At 44.3% G+C, this 21,270-nt stretch overlaps 1 protein-coding gene across 1 annotated transcript in view; it reads left to right on the top strand.

The window, feature by feature from the left end:
* Positions 1-21,270, top strand: part of MYO16 (myosin XVI) — a 701,007-nt gene that overhangs the window by 211,606 nt on the left and 468,131 nt on the right. Inside the window, exons 12-13 of the mRNA XM_069757932.1 lie at positions 10,508-10,573; positions 11,144-11,271. Of these exons, the coding sequence (XP_069614033.1) occupies positions 10,508-10,573; positions 11,144-11,271 (194 nt within the window). The remainder of the gene's footprint in view (positions 1-10,507; positions 10,574-11,143; positions 11,272-21,270) is intronic.

Below are 21,270 nucleotides of genomic sequence, written 5' to 3'. Positions count from 1 at the left end.
GCATAGACAATTGCCTTCAGATGACCCCAGCATCTGAAACAACGGATACTGGAAGCCTGTGCTAGCATTTCTTCTGCGGTGTTGCTATCAGTGTGTCAAGAGTGGGAGAAGAGGGCTGCATTGACAATCCAACACAATGGGCAGCACTTTGAACACATTTTTTAAGTGGTCATAAACTTGGAAATAATTCATGAAAGAATAAAGTTATGTTAAAACCAAGTACACCATTGTTTTCCTTGTGAAATTCTCAATTGATGTGTCACATGACCCTCTTCCCATTGAAAAAAATAAAGTGGCATCCAAAATGGCCGACTTCAAAATGGCTGCCATGGTCACCACCCATCTTGAAAAGTTTTCCCCCTCCCATATACTAATGTGCCACAAACAGGAAGTTATACCACCAACAATTCCCATTTTATTTAGGTATATCCATATAAATGGCCCACCCTGCATAATCCTGTCTTTTAAATTTCAGTATGATGGATTATATTGAATGTGAATAGTCTAGAAATAGGGTTATTCATATTTTACTCATAGCATTTTACTTTAAGTATATTTTACTAGGGTTGAGCGAAACGGGTCGGCCATTTTCAGAAGTTGCCGACCTTTGGCAAAGTCGGGTTTCATGAAACCCGACCCGATCCCTGTGTGGGGTCGGCCATGAGGTCGGCGATCTTCGCGCAAAAGTCGCGTTTCATTCCGATACCGCAAGTATCGGATATCGGCCGATATTTGCGGTATCGGAATCCATATTTATGTGTAAAATAAAAAATAAAAATACAAAATAGGGATATACTTACCCTCGGACGCGCCCTGGTACTAACCACTGTAACTGGCAGCTTCCATTCCTAAGAATGAGCGCGTGAAGGACCTTCGATGATGTCGCGGCTTGTGATTGGTCGCGTGAGTGGTCACATGACCAATCACAAGCCGCGACGTCATCGAAGTTCCTTCACGCGCTCATTCTTAGGAAGGAAGGCTGCCGGTTAGTACCAGGGCGCATCCGAAGGTGAGTATATCCCTATTTTTTATTTTTATTCTTTATTTTACACATAAATATGGATCCCAGGGCCTGAAGGAGAGTTTCCTCTCCTTCAGACCCTGGGAACCATTAGTATCCCATTGCATTGCATTGGGTTTCGTGTTTCGGCCGACCCCGACCCCGACTTTTTAATAGGATCGGCCGATTTCACTCGACCTGACTTTTGAGAAAGTCGGTTTTCGTGAAACCCGACCCGACCCTAAAAAAACAAAAGTCGCTCAACCCTATGTTTTACATTTTAGAGCATTTTACTATATTATCTAAATCTTTTTACCAGGTATTAACCCTTGCTTAGCAAATAAACATAAATGGAATACGAGTACAAGTGCTTCTCACTAAATTAGAAAATCATCAAAAAGTTAATTTATTGCAGTTCTTCAATAAAAAAAATGAAACTCATATGTTATATAGAGTCATTACAAGCAGAGTGATCTATTTCAAGTGTTTATTTCTGTTAATGTTGATAATTATGGAAACCCAAAGGTCATTATCTCAGTATATTAGAATACGTTATAACACCAGCTTAAAAAATGATTTTAAAATTCAGAAATGTTGGTCTACTGAAATGTATGCTCAGTAAATGCACTCAATACTTGGTCAGGGCTCCTTACTGCATCAATGCCGTGTGGTATGGAGTCAATCATCCTTTGGCACTGCTGAGGCGTTAAGGAAGCCCTAGTTGCTTGATAGCAGCCTCCAGCTCGTCTGCATTGTTTTCTGGTGTTTCTCATCTTCCTCTTGACAATACACCAGAGATTCTCTATGGGGTTAAGGTCAGGTGAGTTTGCTGGCCAATCAAGCACAGTGATACTGTTGTTTTTAAACCAGGTATTGGTACTTTTGGTAATGTGGATAGGTGCCAAGTCCTGCGGGATAATTAAATTTCCATCTCCAAAAAGCTTATCGGGAGAGGGAAGTGCTGTAAAATTTCCTGATAGATGGCTGCACTGACTTTGGTCTTGATAAAACACAGTGGACCTACACCAGCAGATTACATGGCTCCCCAAAATATCACTGATTGTGGAAACTTCACACAGGACCTAAAGAAGCTTTGATTGTGGCCTCTCCACTCTTCCTCCAGACTCTGGGCCCTTGATTTCCAAATTAATTGCAAAATTTACATTCATCGGAAAACAACATCTTGGACCACTGAGTAACGGTCCAGTTCTTTTTCTCCTTGGTCCAGGTAAGACGCTTCTAATGTTGTCTATTGGTCATGATGAGTGGCTTGACACAAGGAATGCGACACTTGTAGCTCATGTCCTGGCTATGTCTGTATGGGGTGGCTCTTGATGCAATAACTTTGGCAATAGTCCACTCCTTGTGAATCCCCCAAAAATTTTTGCATGGCCTTTTATTAACAATCCTTTCAAGTCTGTGGTTATACTGGTTGCTTGTGCACCTTTTTCTTCCACACTTTGTCCTTCCACTCAACTTTACATTAATATGCTTGGATACAGCACTCTGTACAGCCAGCTTCTTTAGCAATGACCTATTGTGGCTTACCCTCCTTGTGGAGTGTGTCAATGCCTATCATGCGGAGATCTGTCAAGTCAGCAGTCTTCCCCATGATTGTGGAGCCTATTGAAACAGACTAAGGGACCTTTTTAAATGCTTAGGGAGCCTTTGCAAGTGTTTTTTGTTAATTATCCTAATTTACGGAGATAATGACTTTTGGGTTTTCATTGGCTCTAAGCCATAATCATCAACATTAACAGAAATAAACACTTGAAATAGATTACTCTGTTTGTAATGACTCTGCATAATATATGAGATTCACTTTTTATATTGAAGAACTGAAATAAATTAACTTTTTGATCTCTAATTTAGTGAGAAGCACTTGTATATAAAGTGCTTTTGTGACTAAGGCTTCATTCACATCTACATTAAGGGATCTCAGACTCTTCCAAAAATGTGAAACCATGCTGAACACAGCAACCTACTCAAGTGAACTCAATTAAGGGAAATCTATCACAAGGTTTTTTCTACCCAATCTGAAAACAGCATAATATAGAGACAGAGAACCTGTGACAGTGATTTATCACTTACTTTAGATAATTGCTAGATCTGTGATCAAAATGACAGCAAGGAGCCCAGCAAGTGACACATCGCTTGAATCAGATTCTCTGCCCCTACATTATGTTGCTCTCAGATGTGGTAGCAAAATCCCAGTGACGGATTTCCTTTAAAGTTAATGAGTTCCGCTGGACACTGCCAGTATTTTCTTTTTTATGTTCCTACAATGGAACAAAGGAACAGAAATAACAACACAGATGTGAACATAGTCTAAAATGAATAATGTACAACAATACTTCATACAAGATCAAAACGGCAGACAGACGTTGTCACTGTTATTACAATATCCATACTTTTTTCATCTGCATAAAATATAGCAGATTTGTTTTAGTTGCTTCCATTTGTCAAACAGTTTTCTATTTTTACAGCTGTACAGTATGAAGGGAAGCATTGTATGGTTGACGTTACTTAATGATTGATGTGATCTGACAATTGTGAAGAAGTAATACAACAAAATATGGCACGATGCAAGTTTTATTCCTCCCAACTGAGACATGATTTTCTCCAACTGTTACTAAAGATCTAATTCTGGCAGCTATATGAGCTCTTCTGCTTCAGCTTTGAGTCTTATAACAGTTGGCAGGGAGGCAAGAAAATATGACATTAGTTTTGTACAACCAGAAGCTGATATCTGTACATGAGTAAGAATAAAAAAAAATGTTTGGTCTTTATTATGTAAAGCCAAAGTATTTTATTTAGTAAAAACTCATTGTGAAAGAATTACTAAGACTAGTGACTTTAATGAGTTCTACATTCGTTTGCTCAATCATGGGATTAACCCCTTCCCGACCTGTGACACAGCGTATGCGTCATGAAAGTCGGTGCCAATCCGACCTGTGACGCATATGCTGTGTCACAGAAAGATCGCGTCCCTGCAGATCGGGTGAAAGGGGTAACTCCAATTTCACCCGGCCTGCAGGGACAGGGGGAGTGGTAGTTTAGCCCAGGGGGGGTGGCTTCACCCCCCCGTGGCTACGATCGCTCTGATTGGCTGTTGAAAGTGAAACTGCCAATCAGAGGGATTTGTAATATTTCACCTAAAAAACTGGTGAAATATTACAATCCAGCCATGGCCGATGCTGCAATATCATCGGCCATGGCTGGAAACACTTATGTGCACCCACCCCACCCCACCGATCGCCCCCCCAGCCCCCCGATCTGTGGTCCGCTCCCCTCTGTCCTGTGCTCCGCTCCCCCGTCCTCCTGTCCGCTCCCCCGTGCTCCAATCACACCCCCCGTGCTCCAATCAAACCCCCCGCGCTCCGATCCACCCCCCTGCACAGCGATCCCCCACCCCGTGCTCCAATCCACCCCCCGTGTTCCGATCCACCCACCCCATGCTCCGATCCACCCCCCCGTGCTCCGACGCTCCCCCCGTGCCCTGATCTCCCTCCCCCCTTATACTTACCTCCCGGGATCCGTCCGTCTTCTTTCCTGGGCGCCGCCATCTTCCAAAATGGCGGGCGCATGTGCAGTGCGCCCGCCGAATCTGAATTAGGGTTAGGGGTAGGGTTAGGGGTAGGGTTAGGGGTAGGGGTAGGGTTAGGGGTAGGGCTAGGGTTAGGGTTAGGGTTTCGGTATGTGCACACGTATTCTGTTCCTCTGCGGATTTTTCCGCTGCGGATTTGATAAATCCGCAGTGCTAAACCGCTGTGGATTTATCGCGGATTTACCGCGGTTTTTCTGCGCATTTCACTGCGGTTTTACAACTGCGATTTTCTATTGGAGCAGTTGTAAAACCGCTGCGGAATCCGCAGAAAGAAGTGACATGCTGCAGAATGTAAAACGCTGCGTTTCCGTGCAGTTTTTCCGCAGCATGTGCACAGCGATTTTTGTTTCCCATAGGTTTACATTGAACTGTAAACTCATGGGAAACTGTTGCGGATCTGCAGCGTTTTCCGCAGCGTGTGCACATACCTTTAGAATTAGGCTATGTGCACACGGTGCGGATTTTGCTGCGGATCTGCAGCGGATTGGCCGCTGCGGATTCGCAGCAGTGTTCCATCAGGTTTGCAGTTCCATGTAAACATATGGAAAACCAAATCCGCTGTGCCCATGGTGCGGAAAATACCACGCGGAAATGCTGCGTTGTATTTTCCGCAGCATGTCAATTCTTTGTGCGGATTCCGCAGCGTTTTACACCTGTTCCTCAATAGGAATCCACAGGTGAAATCCGCACAAAAAAAAATGGAAATCCACGGTAAATCCGCAGGTAAAACGCAGTGCCCTTTACCCGCGGTTTTTTCAAAAATGATGCTGAAAAATCTCACGCGAATCCGCAACGTGGGCACATAGCCTTAGGGTTAGGGTTGGAATTAGGGTTTTGGTTAGTGGTGTGATTAGGGTTATGGCTACAGTTGGGATTAGGGTTAGGGGTGTGTTGGGGTTAGTGTTGGAGTTAGAATTGAGGGGTTTCCACTGTTTAGGCACATCAGGGGTCTCCAAACGCAACATGGCGCCACCATTGATTCCAGCCAATCTTGTATTCATAAAGTCAAATGGTGCTCCCTCACTTCCGAGCCCCGACGTGCGCCCAAACAGTGGTTTACCCCCACATATGGGGTACCAGCATACTCAGGACAAACTGCGCAACAATTACTGGGGTCCAATTTCTCCTGTTACTCTTGTGAAAATAAAAAAATGCTTGCTAAAACATCATTTTTGAGGAAAGAAAAATGATTTTTTATTTTCACGGCTCTGCATTGTAAACGTCTGTGAAACACTTGGGAGTTCAAAGTGCTCACCACATATCTAGATAAGTTCCTTGAGGGGTCTAGTTTCCAAAATGGGGTCACTTGTGGGGGGTTTATACTGTTTAGGCACACCAGGGGCTCTGCAAACGCAACGTGACGTCCGCAGACCATTCCATCAAAGTCTGCATTTCAAAAGTCACTACTTCCCTTCGGAGCCCCGACGTGTGCCCAAACAGTGGTTTACCCCCACACATGGGGTATCAGCGTACTCAGGACAAACTGGACAACAACTTTTGTGGTCCAATTTCTCCTGTAACCCTTGGGAAAATAAAAAATTCTGGGCTAAATAATTATTTTTGAGGAAAGAAAACGTATTTATTATTTTCACGGCTCTGTGATATAAACTTCTGTAAAGCACTTGGGGGTTGAAAGTGCTCACCACATATCTAGATAAGTTCCTTTCGGGGTCTAGTTTCCAAAATGGGGTCACTTGTGGGGGGTTTCTACTGTTTAGCCACATCAGGGGCTCTGCAAACGCAACATGACGCCAGCAGAGCATTCCATCAAAGTCTGCATTTCAAAACGTCACTACTTCATTTCCGAGCCCCAGCATATGCCTAAACCAGTGGTTTACCCCCACATATGGGGTATCAGCGTACTCAGGAGAAACTGGACATCAACTTTTGGGGTCAAATTTCTCCTGTTACCCTTGGGAAAATAAAAAATAGCGGGCTAAAAAATCATTTTTGAGAAAAGAATTTTTTTTTTTAATTTTCATGGCTCTGCGTTATAAACTTCTGTGAAGCACTTTAGGGTTCAAAGTGCTCACCACACATCTAGATTAGTTCCTTTGGGGGTCTAGTTTCCAAAATGGGGTCATTTGTGGGGGATCTCCAATGTTTAGGCACACAGGGGCTCTCCAAACGCGACATGGTGTCCGCTAATGATTGGAGCTAATTTTCCATTTAAAAAGCCAAATGGCGTGCCTTCCCTTCTGAGCCCTGCCGTGCGCCCAAACAGTGGTTTACCCCCACATATGGGGTATCTGCATACTCAGGACAAACTGGACAACAACATTTGTGGTCCAATTTCTCCTATTACCATTGGCAAAATAAGAAATTCCAGGCTAAAAAATCATTTTTGAGAAAAGAAAAATTATTTTTTATTTTCATGGCTCTGCATTATAAACTTCTGTGAAGCACCTGGGGGTTTAAAGTGCTCAGTATGCATCTAGATAAGTTCCTTGGGGGGTCTAGTTTCCAAAATGGGGTCACTTGTGGGGGAGCTCCAATGCATAGGCACACAGGGGCTCTCCAAACGCGACATGGTGTCCGCTAACAATTGGAGCTAATTTTCCATTCAAATTGTCAAAAGGCGCGCCTTCCCTTCCGAGCCCTGCCGTGTGCCCAAACAGTGGTTTACCCCCACATATGAGGTATCGGCGTACTTGGGAGAAATTGCTCAACAAATTTTAGGATCCATTTTATCCTATCGCCCATGTGAAAATGAAAAAATTGAGGCTAAAAGAATTTTTTTGTGAAGAAAAGTACTTTTTCATTTTTACGGATCAATTTGTGAAGCACCTGGGGGTTTAAAGGGCTCACTATGCATGTAGATAAGTTCCTTGGGGCGTCTAGTTTCCAAAATGGGGTCACTTGTGGGGGAGCTCCAATTTTTAGGCACACGGGGATCTCCAAACTTGACATGGTGTCCGCCAAAGAGTGCAGCCAATTTTTCATTCAAAAAGTCAAATGGCGCTCCTTCCCTTCCAAGCCCTGCCGTGCGCCCAAACAGTGGTTTACCCCCACATATGAGTTATCAGCGTACTCAGGACAAATTGGACAACAACGTTCATGGTTCAGTTTCTCCTTTTACTATTGGGAAAATAAAAAAATTGTTGCTGAAAAATCATTTTTGTGACTAAAAAGTTAAATGTTCATTTTTTCCTTCCATGTTGCTTCTGCTGCTGTGAAGCACCTGAAGGGTTAATAAACTTCTTGAATGTGGTTTTGTGCACCTTGAGGGGTGCAGTTTTTAGAATGGTGTCACTTTTGGGTATTTTCAGCCATATAGACCCCTCAAACTGACTTCAAATGTGAGGTGGTCCCTAAAAAAAATGGTTTTGTAAATTTCGTTGTAAAAATGAGAAATCGCTGGTCAAATTTTAACCCTTATAACTTCCTAGCAAAAAAAAATTTTGTTTCCAAAATTGTGCTGATGTAAAGTAGACATGTGGGAAATGTTATTTATTAACTATTTTGTGTCACATAACTCTCTGGTTTAACAGAATAAAAATTCAAAATGTGAAAATTGCGAAATTTTCAAAATTTTCGCCAAATTTCCGTTTTTATCACAAATAAACACAGAATTTATTGACCTAAATTTACCACTAACATGAAGCCCAATATGTCACGAAAAAACAATCTCAGAACCGCTAGGATCCATTGAAGCGTTCCTGAGTTATTACCTCATAAAGGGACACTGGTCAGAATTGCAAAAAACGGCAAGGTCTTTAAGGTCAAAATAGGCTGGGTCATGAAGGGGTTAAGGAGCGTAGAATTTATTAAAGACCCATTGTGCTAAAGACATAAAATGAAATCTACCAGTACTAGCATAGATATGTGTTAAATTTTTTTCCCATTTTCTGTCTTCAGTAAAAATGAATCTATCAGAAAGTTGCTAGCCTCATCCTCTTTTGGGTAATCCTACCTACTCTTCTCAACACTTGTGAAAACTGGCAAGTGATGAGTAAGAAAATACTAATTTAAGTGCAAAAATGGCAGGTGTTAAAATATTTATTTTTTTACACCATAAAGTTTGTTTTCTGCAATTTTTCCAAAAAAAGGATTTTGTGACACTAATTAATAATGAGCAAGTGTACTCGTTGCTCGGGTTTTCCCGAGCACGTTCAGGTGGTCTCCCGAGTATTTGTAACTGCTCTGAGATTTAGTTTTTGTTGACACAGCTGCATGATTTATGGCATGTGTACATGTGGGGGTTGCCTGATTGCTAGGGAATTCCCACATGTATTCAAGTTGTCTATCAGCTGTAAATTATGCAGCTGCGGCAACAAAAACTAAATCTCCGAGCAGTTACAAATACTTGGAGACCACTTGAGAGTGCTCGGGAAAATCCGACCAACGAGTACTCTCGCTCATCACTATTACTAATATATATTTTTTAAATGCCCAACTACTCCTCAGAGCATTCTTTCTCACAGACTGCACAGACCTGTCTATCAGCCTCCCTATTTATGAAAACCTGCATATGAGAAAACAGATCTAGTCACACTCTTCTCCACTAGGAGTCATGTAAGGAACGGCGGCTCTCAGCACTGACAGGGTCAGGATGCTTGATAAACCACAAAATCATGATAAATTGCTATATACATTAGTAAGTGCCACAAAATAAAGATAAGGTGGACAAATAGTACCCAAATATTTGCATTGTATGGATATCCCCAAGATCTGATCCATACCATATTGAGTAAATGATACTTGAGAGGTGACACAATCTGCCAAACCTAATACCATTAAGGTTTAGCTTGGTTAAATTTGCACGTTGACCAATATGGTGTCAGGAGCAGTGAAAGATGACTGGATATTACTAGCACCCACAGCAGATCTGACTATACCATATATATTAGCTTGTATATGGATAGTGTAAGTTTATCTGACACCGATCTAACTCCAATAAAGCAATAAAGTTTGTAAGAACATGTGACCTGTAACTTTAGAGCTGGGGCTTCAGTGAAACGTTGGCACACGTGACATGACCAAAGATTGCATTGAGCAGTTACTGCATCACAATGTAATGTGGGTGAATGTGAATGGGGTCACATTGTGACCTCTGGGGCACTGTGACCATAATAATCGCATTGCGAAAAGTCAGAACCAGTTGGGTTCACTCAAATGGCCGTCAATTCTCTCAAGCGAGAGAATCGGGCTGATTATGGTAATGTTACCCGGATCAAACTGGAATAATTTCCCATGCAAGAATCATATCATAGGTGCAGAGAAGATGGAGAACTTAATTTCTCCATCCTCTCCATTTTCTGTGCCCACGGTAACCAGACATCCAAGTGCAGTTTGATGTTTCACATGCACCCATAGGCTTACTGGATGCACTCGCAGCATGCTCTGTGTGGCATGAGAAAAAAGCGCTGATGGGCAATGCCCCATAGTATAACATTGGGCCGAGTGCTATTCGATAAAACATTGGATAGCACTCAGCTGTGTTATACGGTCGTATGAGCGAGCCCTCAGGCTAGGTACACAATTGCATTGAAGCTTCCACAAATGACATAAGTTTCATCAAGAAAACAATTTCAGCATTGCTGTGTTGTTTTGGGGGATTAATTGATGACCACCTGAGCAGAAACCAAACAGACCCCAATGTAGTCAATGGTATTGGTCTGGTGTATTTTGTGTCTGTCATAGAACTGAGATGTTTCTTGGAGGAGGTCAGTCTTTCTTTTCCTTTTAGCAAAACAGGAAAATGGAATTTTAAACAGTGATGTGATCCTTCCCTGTTACCTCCTGTATAAAGATAACTTCATCTATTGTAATGAAAATTGAGCCCAGTACCGATAAAGGCCAAATGTCATATAACAATGGCTCTACAATTTTAATTGAGTTCAATTTCACCAGATGCTTATTGTAACTTATGTGTTATTCTTCATTAAACTCTATTTCAGACCTACATTGGGAATATTTTGCTGCTAGTTAATCCTTACAAAGATCTCCCAATCTACTCATCTCTGGTAAGAGCTCATTTTTTGGTTAGTAAAGTACTGTTTTTCACTGCTCCACAAAATTTGTAATCAGGATTTTTCCTCCATGTATGGTTGTTCTCATGTAAACTGTCTTTTGGGAACATTTCTTATAAAATAATAATATTTTATAGGAAAAATGATTAACAAAATAATAGAAAAAAACTCACCAAAGGACATTGTGATCAACTGGGTGAAAACTTGCCCTTTAATGGGATGATTTTGTCTCACTTATATGTCAGTTGTTTTCAATCAAAAGAAGAAGAATGTTAATAAATCAAGGAATATAGAAAATGTGGCATTCTGAAAACTTTTAGTGATCTTAAATAGCCATTAACAGTATGAATAAAAGCTCCTGCATACAAATTTTCTCATCGATATTTAGGAGAATAATTTGGCACAAATGGCCAATATACATTGTAAATAAGCTAGAAAAAAAAGCTAAACTTGAAAGATCCTACAACATTTTACCAGAAAAATTCTTCAGCAAGTCAATGACTTTGAAACTTCATGTTTAAATTCAGTTTGAGATTTTAAATAATCTTTATTTTCTGCCTTTAGGTTACTCAGTTATACCATAATGTCTCTGGACGCTTGTGTTCCTCGCTTCCTCCTCACATATTTGCTTGTTCAGAGAGGGCTTACCATATGGTTTTCCAAGAGAGAAGACCTCAGTGCTTTATCATAAGGTATTGCCTGCCTGGTATTAGCATATTTAATTTGTTTGTGCTGTACTGAGGACTTAGCATTGTGCATGTATTATCTCATGACCTTGTAAAGAAGGGGTTTAAAATAGTAAATGGTGATAAAAATACATCTTTGCATTGGTTATGCTCAGTTGAATATTCATTATATAATTAACAAACTGTGTTATCCTAGATGCAAAAATCCATTGACCCTACATTAATTGTACAGTAAACGCAGCGATACAGGCTTATCAGTGCTTAATTTTCATTACTGCTTAATGAATTGAGGGTCAAAGAAGTATGTTCTACTTATGAATCTTGTGACCTCCCCATTACCATTATTATGTGGCATAGAGAATAAATCTATATGCAATGCTTAGGATAAACGAGTACCCCCCCTTTTGAAAAGTAAGATGTTAATCAATATCTCACTGAACACAAGAACAGTTCCCAAATGATCTGAGTTTCATAGAACATTGTTAACCCATCACATGAAAGTAAGGTTAATAATAAAGCTTTCATTAAAAACCTTCAATTTTACTCAAATTAGTTGCTGCAAAAATGAATACACCCCACATCAAAAACAACTACATGTAATATTTTGTATGATCTTCATTATTTTTAATTATAGCACTAAGTTTTCTAGGCATGCTATGAACAAGGAATGAACAAGTTGGCGACATATTGCAACATCTATTTTTCCTTTTCTTCAATAGCGAGTATTATTAGAGCCAGAACGCTGGATGGATAATGATACTCAACTTGTCTCTTCAGAATTCCCCATAGCTATTCAGTTGGGTTCAAATCAAGAGAAATAATTGGACATTAAATCACTTTCACTCTGTTCTTCTTCAGAAATGCAACAATGGCCTTAGATGTATGTTTTGGATTATTGTAATGTCAGAAAAGTGTACATCTAACAAAGGCACGGAGTAATGGTAGCATATTCTATCTCAATGTAGAGCAACACATTGATACCATCCATGAAATATAGCACCCAAATAACAGCAGCACTTATGAAGCCCCACATAAGGTTACTGCTACCAGCATGTTTCCCTGTAGGCACCTTACATTTAGAAAAACTACACATCCACCAAGGACACAGAGTGATGGTAGCATCTTCTTTTTCAATATCGAGTCATGGCCATAAGTGCTGACACCCTTGAAATTGTTCCAGAAAATGAAGTATTTTCCTGGAAAATTACAATTACACATGTTTTGCATAGCGTCGGTGTCCCTGCATGCTGCCCCTCTCCTCTGGCAGGGATGCCAACTCACTCACTGCCATGGGCCCGCACTCCCTCCTCCTCCTGCTGCTGTTCAGGGTCTACGCACAGCTCGCAGATCCCTCTGCAATGTGCAGAAGGAACTCACGCGGTCTCGCCTTCTTAAAGGGACAGCGGGTGCTGTACTAAAGTGTCCTCAGCCAATGGCTGGAAGACACTTATTATTTAAGGCACCTCCTGTATGTTTACCATCTGTGCCCACCTGCCTGTCTATCAGCCATGCTCGCCTGCCTATCTATCAGCTTTTTCCACCTGCACCTGTCTGCCATGATACCATTCTTGCCTGCCAGTACCTGCCTGTATGTGTGTCTGTTGTGCCAGTCACTATACCAGCCATGCCAGCCAGTACTTGCCAAGTCTGTTGTGAATTCTGTGGTCAAGCTCCCTCCTGTGGTCATGAGTGGTACTTCGGCTGGTTCTGTCCATGGGCTTCCTCTGGTGGATGTGAGTGGGGCTGCGGCTTCTGAGTTTCCTTCCTCAGGTGACGAGGTTAAGTCGTTAGGTGCTGCTCTATTTAACTCCACCTAGTTCTTTGCTCCTTGCCTCCAGTCAATGTTCCAGTATTGGTCTTGCTCTCTCCTGGATCGTTCTTGTGGCCTGTCTTCCCTGCATAAGCTAAGTTCTGCTTGTGTTTCTTTGTTTGCTATTTTTTCTGTCCAGCTTGCTATTTTGGTTTGTCTTGCTTGCTGGAAGCTCTGGGACGCAGAGGGAGCACCTCCGTACCGTTAGTCGGTGCGGAGGGTCTTTTTGCGCCCTCTGCGTGGTTGTTTGTAGGTTTTTGTGCTGACCGCAAAGCTATCTTTCCTATCCTCGGTCTATTCAGTAAGTCGGGCCTCACTTTGCTAAAATCTATTTCATCTCTGTGTTTGTATTTTCATCTTTACTCACAGTCATTATATGTGGGGGGCTGCCTTTTCCTTTGGGGAATTTCTCTGAGGCAAGGTAGGCTTATTTTTCTATCTTCAGGGCTAGCTAGTTTCTTAGGCTGTGCCGAGGCGCCTAGGTCTGGTCAGGAGCGCTCCACGGCTACTTCTAGTGTGGTGTGATAGGATTAGGGATTGCGGTCAGCAGAGTTCCCACGTCTCAGAGCTCGTCCTATGTTATTAGTAACTATCAGGTCACTTTATGTGCTCTTAACCACCAGGTCCATTGTGTTTCTAAACCACCAGTTCATAACAGTACTGGAGGCCCAAAGTACTAATGCTTCTCAATAGAGGGAAAAGAGAAGTTCTGAGACCATTTTTTTTTCTCTGCGCTGTGTTTTGTCTTTCTTTTCCCCTAGACATTTGGGTGGTTCAGGACACAGGTGTAGTGATGGACATTAAAGGTCTGTCTTCTTGTGTGGATCATCTCACTGCAAGAGTACAAAATATTCAAGACATTGTGGTTCAGAAATCTATGTTAGAACCTAGAATTCCTATTCCTGATTTATTTTCTGGAGATAGAGCTAAGTTTCTGAATTTCAAAAATAATTGTAAACTGTTTCTGGCTTTGAAACCCCGCTCCTCTGGTGACCCAGTTCAACAAGTTAAGATCATTATTTATTTGTTACGTGGCGACCCTCAAGACTGGGCATTTTCCCTTGCGCCAGGAGATCCTGCATTATGTGATATTGATGCGTTTTTTCTGGCGCTCGGATTGCTTTATGATGAACCTAATTCAGTGGATCAGGCAGAGAAAAATTTGCTGGCTCTGTGTCAGGGTCAGGATGAGGTAGAGATATATTGTCAGAAGTTTAGGAAGTGGTCTGTGCTCACTCAATGGAATGAATGTGCGCTGGCAGCAATTTTCAGAAAGGGTCTCTCTGAAGCCCTTAAGGATGTCATGGTGGGATTTCCTATGCCTGCTGGTCTGAATGAGTCTATGTCTTTGGCCATTCAGATCGATCGACGTGTAACAACCCTGCCGGCATCACTGCATGGCTTTCCATTCCCCACCTGCCTGTTACATCTACTCACTCACCCAGTGCCATGCTGTGAGATCTGTCTGCTGCTGGTTCCATGCCATGTGCTTCATGGCGGCCTGCTCTGTGTACACTTCCTGGCCGTGTGCATAGGGGGGCGGCGCCAGCCACTCCGGATTCTTATTGAGACTGTGTGCACCTCCCTAAGGTGCTTCTGGCCAATAGCCTTGAGGCCTCTGATACTTAAGGCATCCTCACCCATTGGAGGATGCCTGAGCAAACTATTCCCCTCAGTTTGCATTTGCTACTGAGCTGCCAGGTCGTGTGTTTCCTGTCTCTGAGGGCTGCACTATTGCAGGCCTTCATCTGTGTTCTGTTTGTGTATCCGTTCCTGTCTGTACTCTGGTCTATGTCCGTCCCTGCTCCTTCTTTGTCATTAGTCATTTCCCACTCAGCTGTGTGTACGTCTGCCTTATCTTTCTGCTCTGTTCGCCACTGTCTGTGGCTCTGCTTCTCTCTGCTCGGTTCTACCACAACCTGTGGCTCTGTGTCTCTCAGCTTTTCTCTCAGCTCTGCTCTCTGACCTTGCTCCGCTCTCTGTGGCTTTGCTCTACGGCTCCGCTCCTTGCGGTTCCACCTGGCACCGCTCCTTGCGGTTCTACGTCTTTAGCTCTTGGCTCCGCCTCCAGCGTCTCCGCTCTTGGCTCCGCCTCCAGCGTCTCCGCACTTGGCTCCGCCTCCAGCATCTCTGCTCTTGGCTCCGCCTCCAGCGTCTCCGCTCTTGGCTCCGCCTCCAGCGTCCCCGCTCTTGGCTCCGCCTCCAGCGTCCCCGCTCTTGGCTCCGCCTCCAGCGTCTCCGCTCTTGGCTCAGCCTCCAGCGTCCCCACTCTTGGCTCCGCCTCCAGCGTCCCCGCTCTTGGCTCCGCCTCCAGCGTCCCCGCTCTTGGCTCCGCCTCCAGCATCCCCGCTCTTGGCTCCGCCTCAGCATCCCCGCTCTTGGCTCCACCTCCAGCGCCTCCGCTCTTGGCTGCGGCTCCGTCCTTGGCTCCGCCTCCTGCGGCTTCGTCCTTGGCTCTGCCTTCTCCTTCTCTACTCTCTGCTCTGCCTTCTCCTTCTCTGCTCATAGCTCCACCTTCTACTCGTACTCCGCCTCCTGCGATTCAGCTTTTCTTCCACTCTTGCTCTATCTTAATTCTGCAACTTTCCCTACAGGTCTCTACCTGTTCCTTTATATTCTCTAGTCTGAACAGGTTCTTACCTGTTTCGACACATCTATCTGAATATCAGTTCCTACCAGAGTATCAGTCCTGTCTGCCAGTGCCAGCCGTGCCCGCCTGTCTGCCTGAGTGCCAGCCGCGCCCGTCTGCCTGCCTGTATCTCCGTCAAGCCAGTCCGCCCGTCAGGGCCTCTGCCATACCCGTCTGTCAGCCAGTGTCACAGCCGTCCCTGCCTGCCCGTGTCTTGTCCCCGGTGGGATCAGCATCCACAGTCTGACTCCACCCTGGAGTGGTACCTGGTAGCTTCCTATTGCACAAGTCTGACCTCACCATCAGAGGCTCCAGTGAACACCTAGGAAGCTACTTAGTTACGCCCCTTCCAGGGAAGTTCGGTCTTTGGTCCAGTGGGCCACACCCCCAGGTGCCCGCGCCAATCAGTCTCGGCTCGAGCGTCACGTGAGCGTAAAACTGTGCACCATTTGGCGGTATTATCTGAGCATAAACCTGAGCCTATGCAATGTGATAGGACTTTGACCAGAGCTGAACGGCAAGAACACAGACGTCGGAATGGGCTGTGTTTTTACTGTGGTGATTCCACTCATGCTATCTCCGATTGTCCTAAGCGCACTAAGCGGTTCGCTAGGTCTGCCACCATTGGTACGGTACAGTCGAAATTTCTTTTGTCCGTTACTTTGATCTGCTCTTTGTCATCCTATTCTGTCATGGCATTTGTGGATTCAGGCGCTGCCCTGAATTTGATGGACTTGGAGTTTGCTAGGCGCTGTGGGTTTTTCTTGGAGCCCTTGCAGTATCCTATTCCATTGAGAGGAATTGATGCTACGCCTTCGGCCAAGAATAAGCCTCAGTACTGGACCCAACTGACCATGTGCATGGCTCCTGCGCATCAGGAGGATATTTGTTTTTTGGTGTTGCATAATCTGCATGATGTGGTCATGTTGGGGTTGCCATGGCTACAAGTCCATAACCCAGTATTGGATTGGAAATCTATGTCTGTGTCCAGCTGGGGTTGTCAGGGAGTACATGGTGATGTTCCATTTCTGTCTATTTCATCATCCACCCCTTCTGAGGTCCCAGAGTTCTTGTCGGATTACCGGGATGTATTTGATGAGCCCAAATCCAGTGCCCTACCTCCGCATAGGGATTGCGATTGTGCTATCGATTTGATTCCTGGTAGTAAGTTTCCTAAAGGTCGACTGTTTAATTTGTCTGTGCCTGAGCACGTCGCTATGCGGAGTTACGTAAAGGAATCCTTGGAGAAGGGTCATATTCGCCCGTCGTCGTCGCCATTGGGAGCGGGGTTCTTTTTTGTGGCCAAGAAGGATGGTTCGTTGAGATCTTGTATTGATTACCGCCTTCTTAATAAAATCACAGTCAAATTTCAGTACCCCTTGCCGCTGCTGTCTGATTTGTTTGCTCGGATTAAGGGGGCTAGTTGGTTCACCAAGATAGATCTTCGTGGTGCATATAATCTTGTGCGTATTAAACAGGGCGATGAATGGAAAACAGCATTTAATACGCCCGAGGGCCATTTTGAGTACCTGGTTATGCCATTCGGGCTTTCCAATGCTCCATCAGTGTTTCAGTCCTTTATGCATGACATCTTCCGAGAGTACCTGGATAAATTCCTGATTGTATACTTGGATGATATTTTGGTCTTCTCGGATGATTGGGAGTCTCACGTGAAGCAGGTTAGAATAGTGTTCCAGGTCCTGCGTGCAAATTCTTTGTTTGTGAAGGGGTCAAAGTGTCTCTTTGGTGTTCAGAAGGTTTCATTTTTGGGTTTCATTTTTTCCCCTTCTACTATCGAGATGGACCCTGTTAAAGTTCAGGCCATTTATGATTGGACTCAGCCTACATCTCTGAAGAGTCTGCAAAAGTTCCTGGGCTTTGCTAATTTTTATCGTCGCTTCATCAATAATTTTTCTAGTATTGCTAAACCGTTGACTGATTTAACCAAGAAGGGTGCTGATGTGGTCAATTGGTCTTCTGCTGCTGTGGAAGCTTTTCAGGAGTTGAAGCGTCGTTTTTCTTCTGCCCCTGTGTTGTGCCAGCCAGATGTTTTGCCCCCTTTCCAGGTCGAGGTTGATGCTTCTGAGATTGGAGCAGGGGCTGTTTTGTCGCAAAGAAGTTCTGATGGCTCGGTGATGAAACCATGTGCCTTCTTTTCCAGGAAGTTTTCACCTGCGGAGCGTAATTATGATGTTGGCAATCGAGAGTTGCTGGCCATGAAGTGGGCATTCGAGGAGTGGCGTCATTGGCTTGAAGGAGCTAAGCATCGCGTGGTGGTCTTGACTGATCACAAGAATCTGACTTATTTCGAGTCTGCCAAACGGTTGAATCCTAGACAGGCTCGTTGGTCGCTGTTTTTCTCCCGTTTTGACTTTGTGGTTTCGTACCTTCCGGGCTCTAAGAATGTGAAGGCGGATGCCCTGTCTAGGAGTTTTGTGCCCGACTCTCTGGGTTTGCCTGAGCCGGCGAGTATTCTCAAAGAGGGGGTTATTTTGTCTGCTATCTCCCCTGATTTGCGGCGGGTGCTGCAAAAATTTCAGGCTAATAGACCTGACCGTTGCCCAGCGGAGAAACTGTTTGTCCCTGATAAATGGACGAGTAGAGTTATCTCTGAGGTTCATTGTTCGTTGTTGGCTGGTCATCCTGGAATCTTTGGTACCAGAGATTTGGTGGCTAGATCCTTTTGGTGGCCGTCTCTGTCGCGGGATGTGCGTTCGTTTGTGCAGTCCTGTGTGACTTGTGCTCGGGCTAAGCCCTGCTGTTCTCGTGCCAGTGGGTTGCTTTTGCCCTTGCCGGTCCTGAAGAGGCCCTGGACACATATCTCTATGGATTTTATTTCGGATCTCCCTGTCTCTCAAAAGATGTCAGTCATTTGGGTGGTTTGTGATCGCTTCTCTAAGATGGTCCATTTGGTTCCCTTGTCTAAATTGCCTTCCTCCTCTGATTTGGTGCCATTGTTTTTCCAGCATGTGGTTCGTTTACATGGCATTCCGGAGAACATCGTTTCTGACAGAGGTTCCCAGTTTGTTTCGAGGTTTTGGCGAGCCTTTTGTGCTAGGATGGGCATTGATTTGTCTTTTTCCTCGGCTTTCCATCCTCAGACAAATGGCCAAACTGAACGAACCAATCAGACCTTGGAAACATATCTGAGATGCTTTGTTTCTGCTGATCAGGATGATTGGGTGTCCTTTTTGCCTTTGGCTGAGTTCGCCCTTAATAATCGGGCTAGCTCGGCTACTTTGGTTTCGCCGTTTTTCTGCAATTCTGGTTTCTATCCTCGTTTCTCTTCAGGGCAGGTTGAGTCTTCGGACTGTCCTGGTGTGGATACTGTGGTGGATAGGTTGCAGCAGATTTGGACTCATGTAGTGGACAATTTGACATTGTCCCAGGAGAAGGCTCAACGTTTCGCTAACCGCAGGCGCTGTGTGGGTCCCCGACTTCGTGTTGGGGATTTGGTTTGGTTGTCATCTCGTCATATTCCTATGAAAGTTTCCTCTCCTAAGTTTAAGCCTCGTTTCATTGGTCCGTATAGGATTTCTGAGGTTCTTAATCCTGTGTCGTTTCGTTTGACCCTTCCAGCTTCTTTTTCCATCCATAATGTATTCCATAGGTCATTGTTGCGGAGATACCTGGCACCTGTGGTTCCATCCGTTGATCCTCCTGCCCTGGTTTTGGTTGAGGGGGAGTTGGAGTATGTGGTGGAGAAGATTTTGGATTCTCGTATTTCGAGACGGAAACTCCAGTACCTGGTTAAGTGGAAGGGTTATGGTCAGGAAGATAATTCCTGGGTGGGTCTTTGCCTCTGATGTTCATGCTGCCGATCTGGTTTGTGCCTTTCATTTGGCTCATCCTGGTCGGCCTGGGGGCTCTGGTGAGGGTTCGGTGACCCCTCCTCAAGGGGGGGGTACTGTTGTGAATTCTGTGGTCAAGCTCCCTCCTGTGGTCATGAGTGGTACTTCGGCTGGTTCTGTCCATGGGCTTCCTCTGGTGGATGTGAGTGGGGCTGCGGCTTCTGAGTTTCCTTCCTCAGGTGACGAGGTTAAGTCGTTAGGTGCTGCTCTATTTAACTCCACCTAGTTCTTTGCTCCTTGCCTCCAGTCAATGTTCCAGTATTGGTCTTGCTCTCTCCTGGATCGTTCTTGTGGCCTGTCTTCCCTGCATAAGCTAAGTTCTGCTTGTGTTTCTTTGTTTGCTATTTTTTCTGTCCAGCTTGCTATTTTAGTTTGTCTTGCTTGCTGGAAGCTCTGGGACGCAGAGGGAGCACCTCCGTACCGTTAGTCGGTGCGGAGGGTCTTTTTGCGCCCTCTGTGTGGTTGTTTGTAGGTTTTTGTGCTGACCGCAAAGCTATCTTTCCTATCCTCGGTCTATTCAGTAAGTCGGGCCTCACTTTGCTAAAATCTATTTCATCTCTGTGTTTGTATTTTCATCTTTACTCACAGTCATTATATGTGGGGGGCTGCCTTTTCCTTTGGGGAATTTCTCTGAGGCAAGGTAGGCTTATTTTTCTATCTTCAGGGCTAGCTAGTTTCTTAGGCTGTGCCGAGGCGCCTAGGTCTGGTCAGGAGCGCTCCACGGCTACTTCTAGTGTGGTGTGATAGGATTAGGGATTGCGGTCAGCAGAGTTCCCACGTCTCAGAGCTCGTCCTATGTTATTAGTAACTATCAGGTCACTTTGTGTGCTCTTAACCACCAGGTCCATTGTGTTTCTAAACCACCAGTTCATAACACAAGTCTACCGTTCTTGCCTCCTGGCCCTTTGGGGGTCAGCTTCCAGTCACCCGATGTAGCACCTGATTCCACCTTCTTTGTCACTCCTTGGATCATGGTATCATTATCCGCCATGCATCTGCGGTTGACATGGTGAGCCGCCTAGTCACACCCATCCAGGCTCTCCTCAGGTCACGGCATAGTGAGTCCACCATCCAATCAGCTACATTTTGTTATATACTTGTTTATTTCCTATGTGTGTATTGGAACAACGCAAAAAGAAACAAAGAAAAAAGGCAAATTGGACGTAATTGCAGAAGAAACATCAAAATTGGGCTGGGCACAATTGTTATCACCTCTCCAATATTGTGGATAAGCAACTTTGTTATAAGCATGTGATGCTGGTTCAAACACACCTGTGGCGAGTAACATGTGTGGGCAATATGAAAATTACACCTGAAACAAGATAAAAGGGGAGAAGTTAACTCAATCTTTCCATTGTGTGTCTGAGTGTGCCATAGAACAGAAAGAAAAGAAGGGTCTGAGAACTTGAGAACCAAAATTGTAGAAAAATATCAGCAATTTCAAGGTTAAAAGTCCATGCCCAGAGATCTTGATGTTCATTTGTTCACAGTGCGCAACATAATCAAGAAGTTTACAAATCATGGCACTGTAGCTAATCTCCATGGATGTGGATAGCAGAAAAAAAATGATGAAAGGTTGTAATGCAGGATAGTCTGGATGGTGGATAAGTATCCCAATTAAGTTCCAAAGAAATTCAAGATGTTCTGCAGGCTCAGAGTGCATCAGTGTCAGCGCAAACCATCTGTCGACAATTGAATAAAGCAAAACTTTTTGT

Source organism: Ranitomeya imitator, chromosome 3, assembly GCF_032444005.1.
Source record: "Ranitomeya imitator isolate aRanImi1 chromosome 3, aRanImi1.pri, whole genome shotgun sequence".
Classification (NCBI taxonomy): domain Eukaryota; kingdom Metazoa; phylum Chordata; class Amphibia; order Anura; family Dendrobatidae; genus Ranitomeya; species Ranitomeya imitator.
Note: the sequence above shows the minus strand (reverse complement) of the source record. Positions and strands in the feature narration are given on the sequence as shown.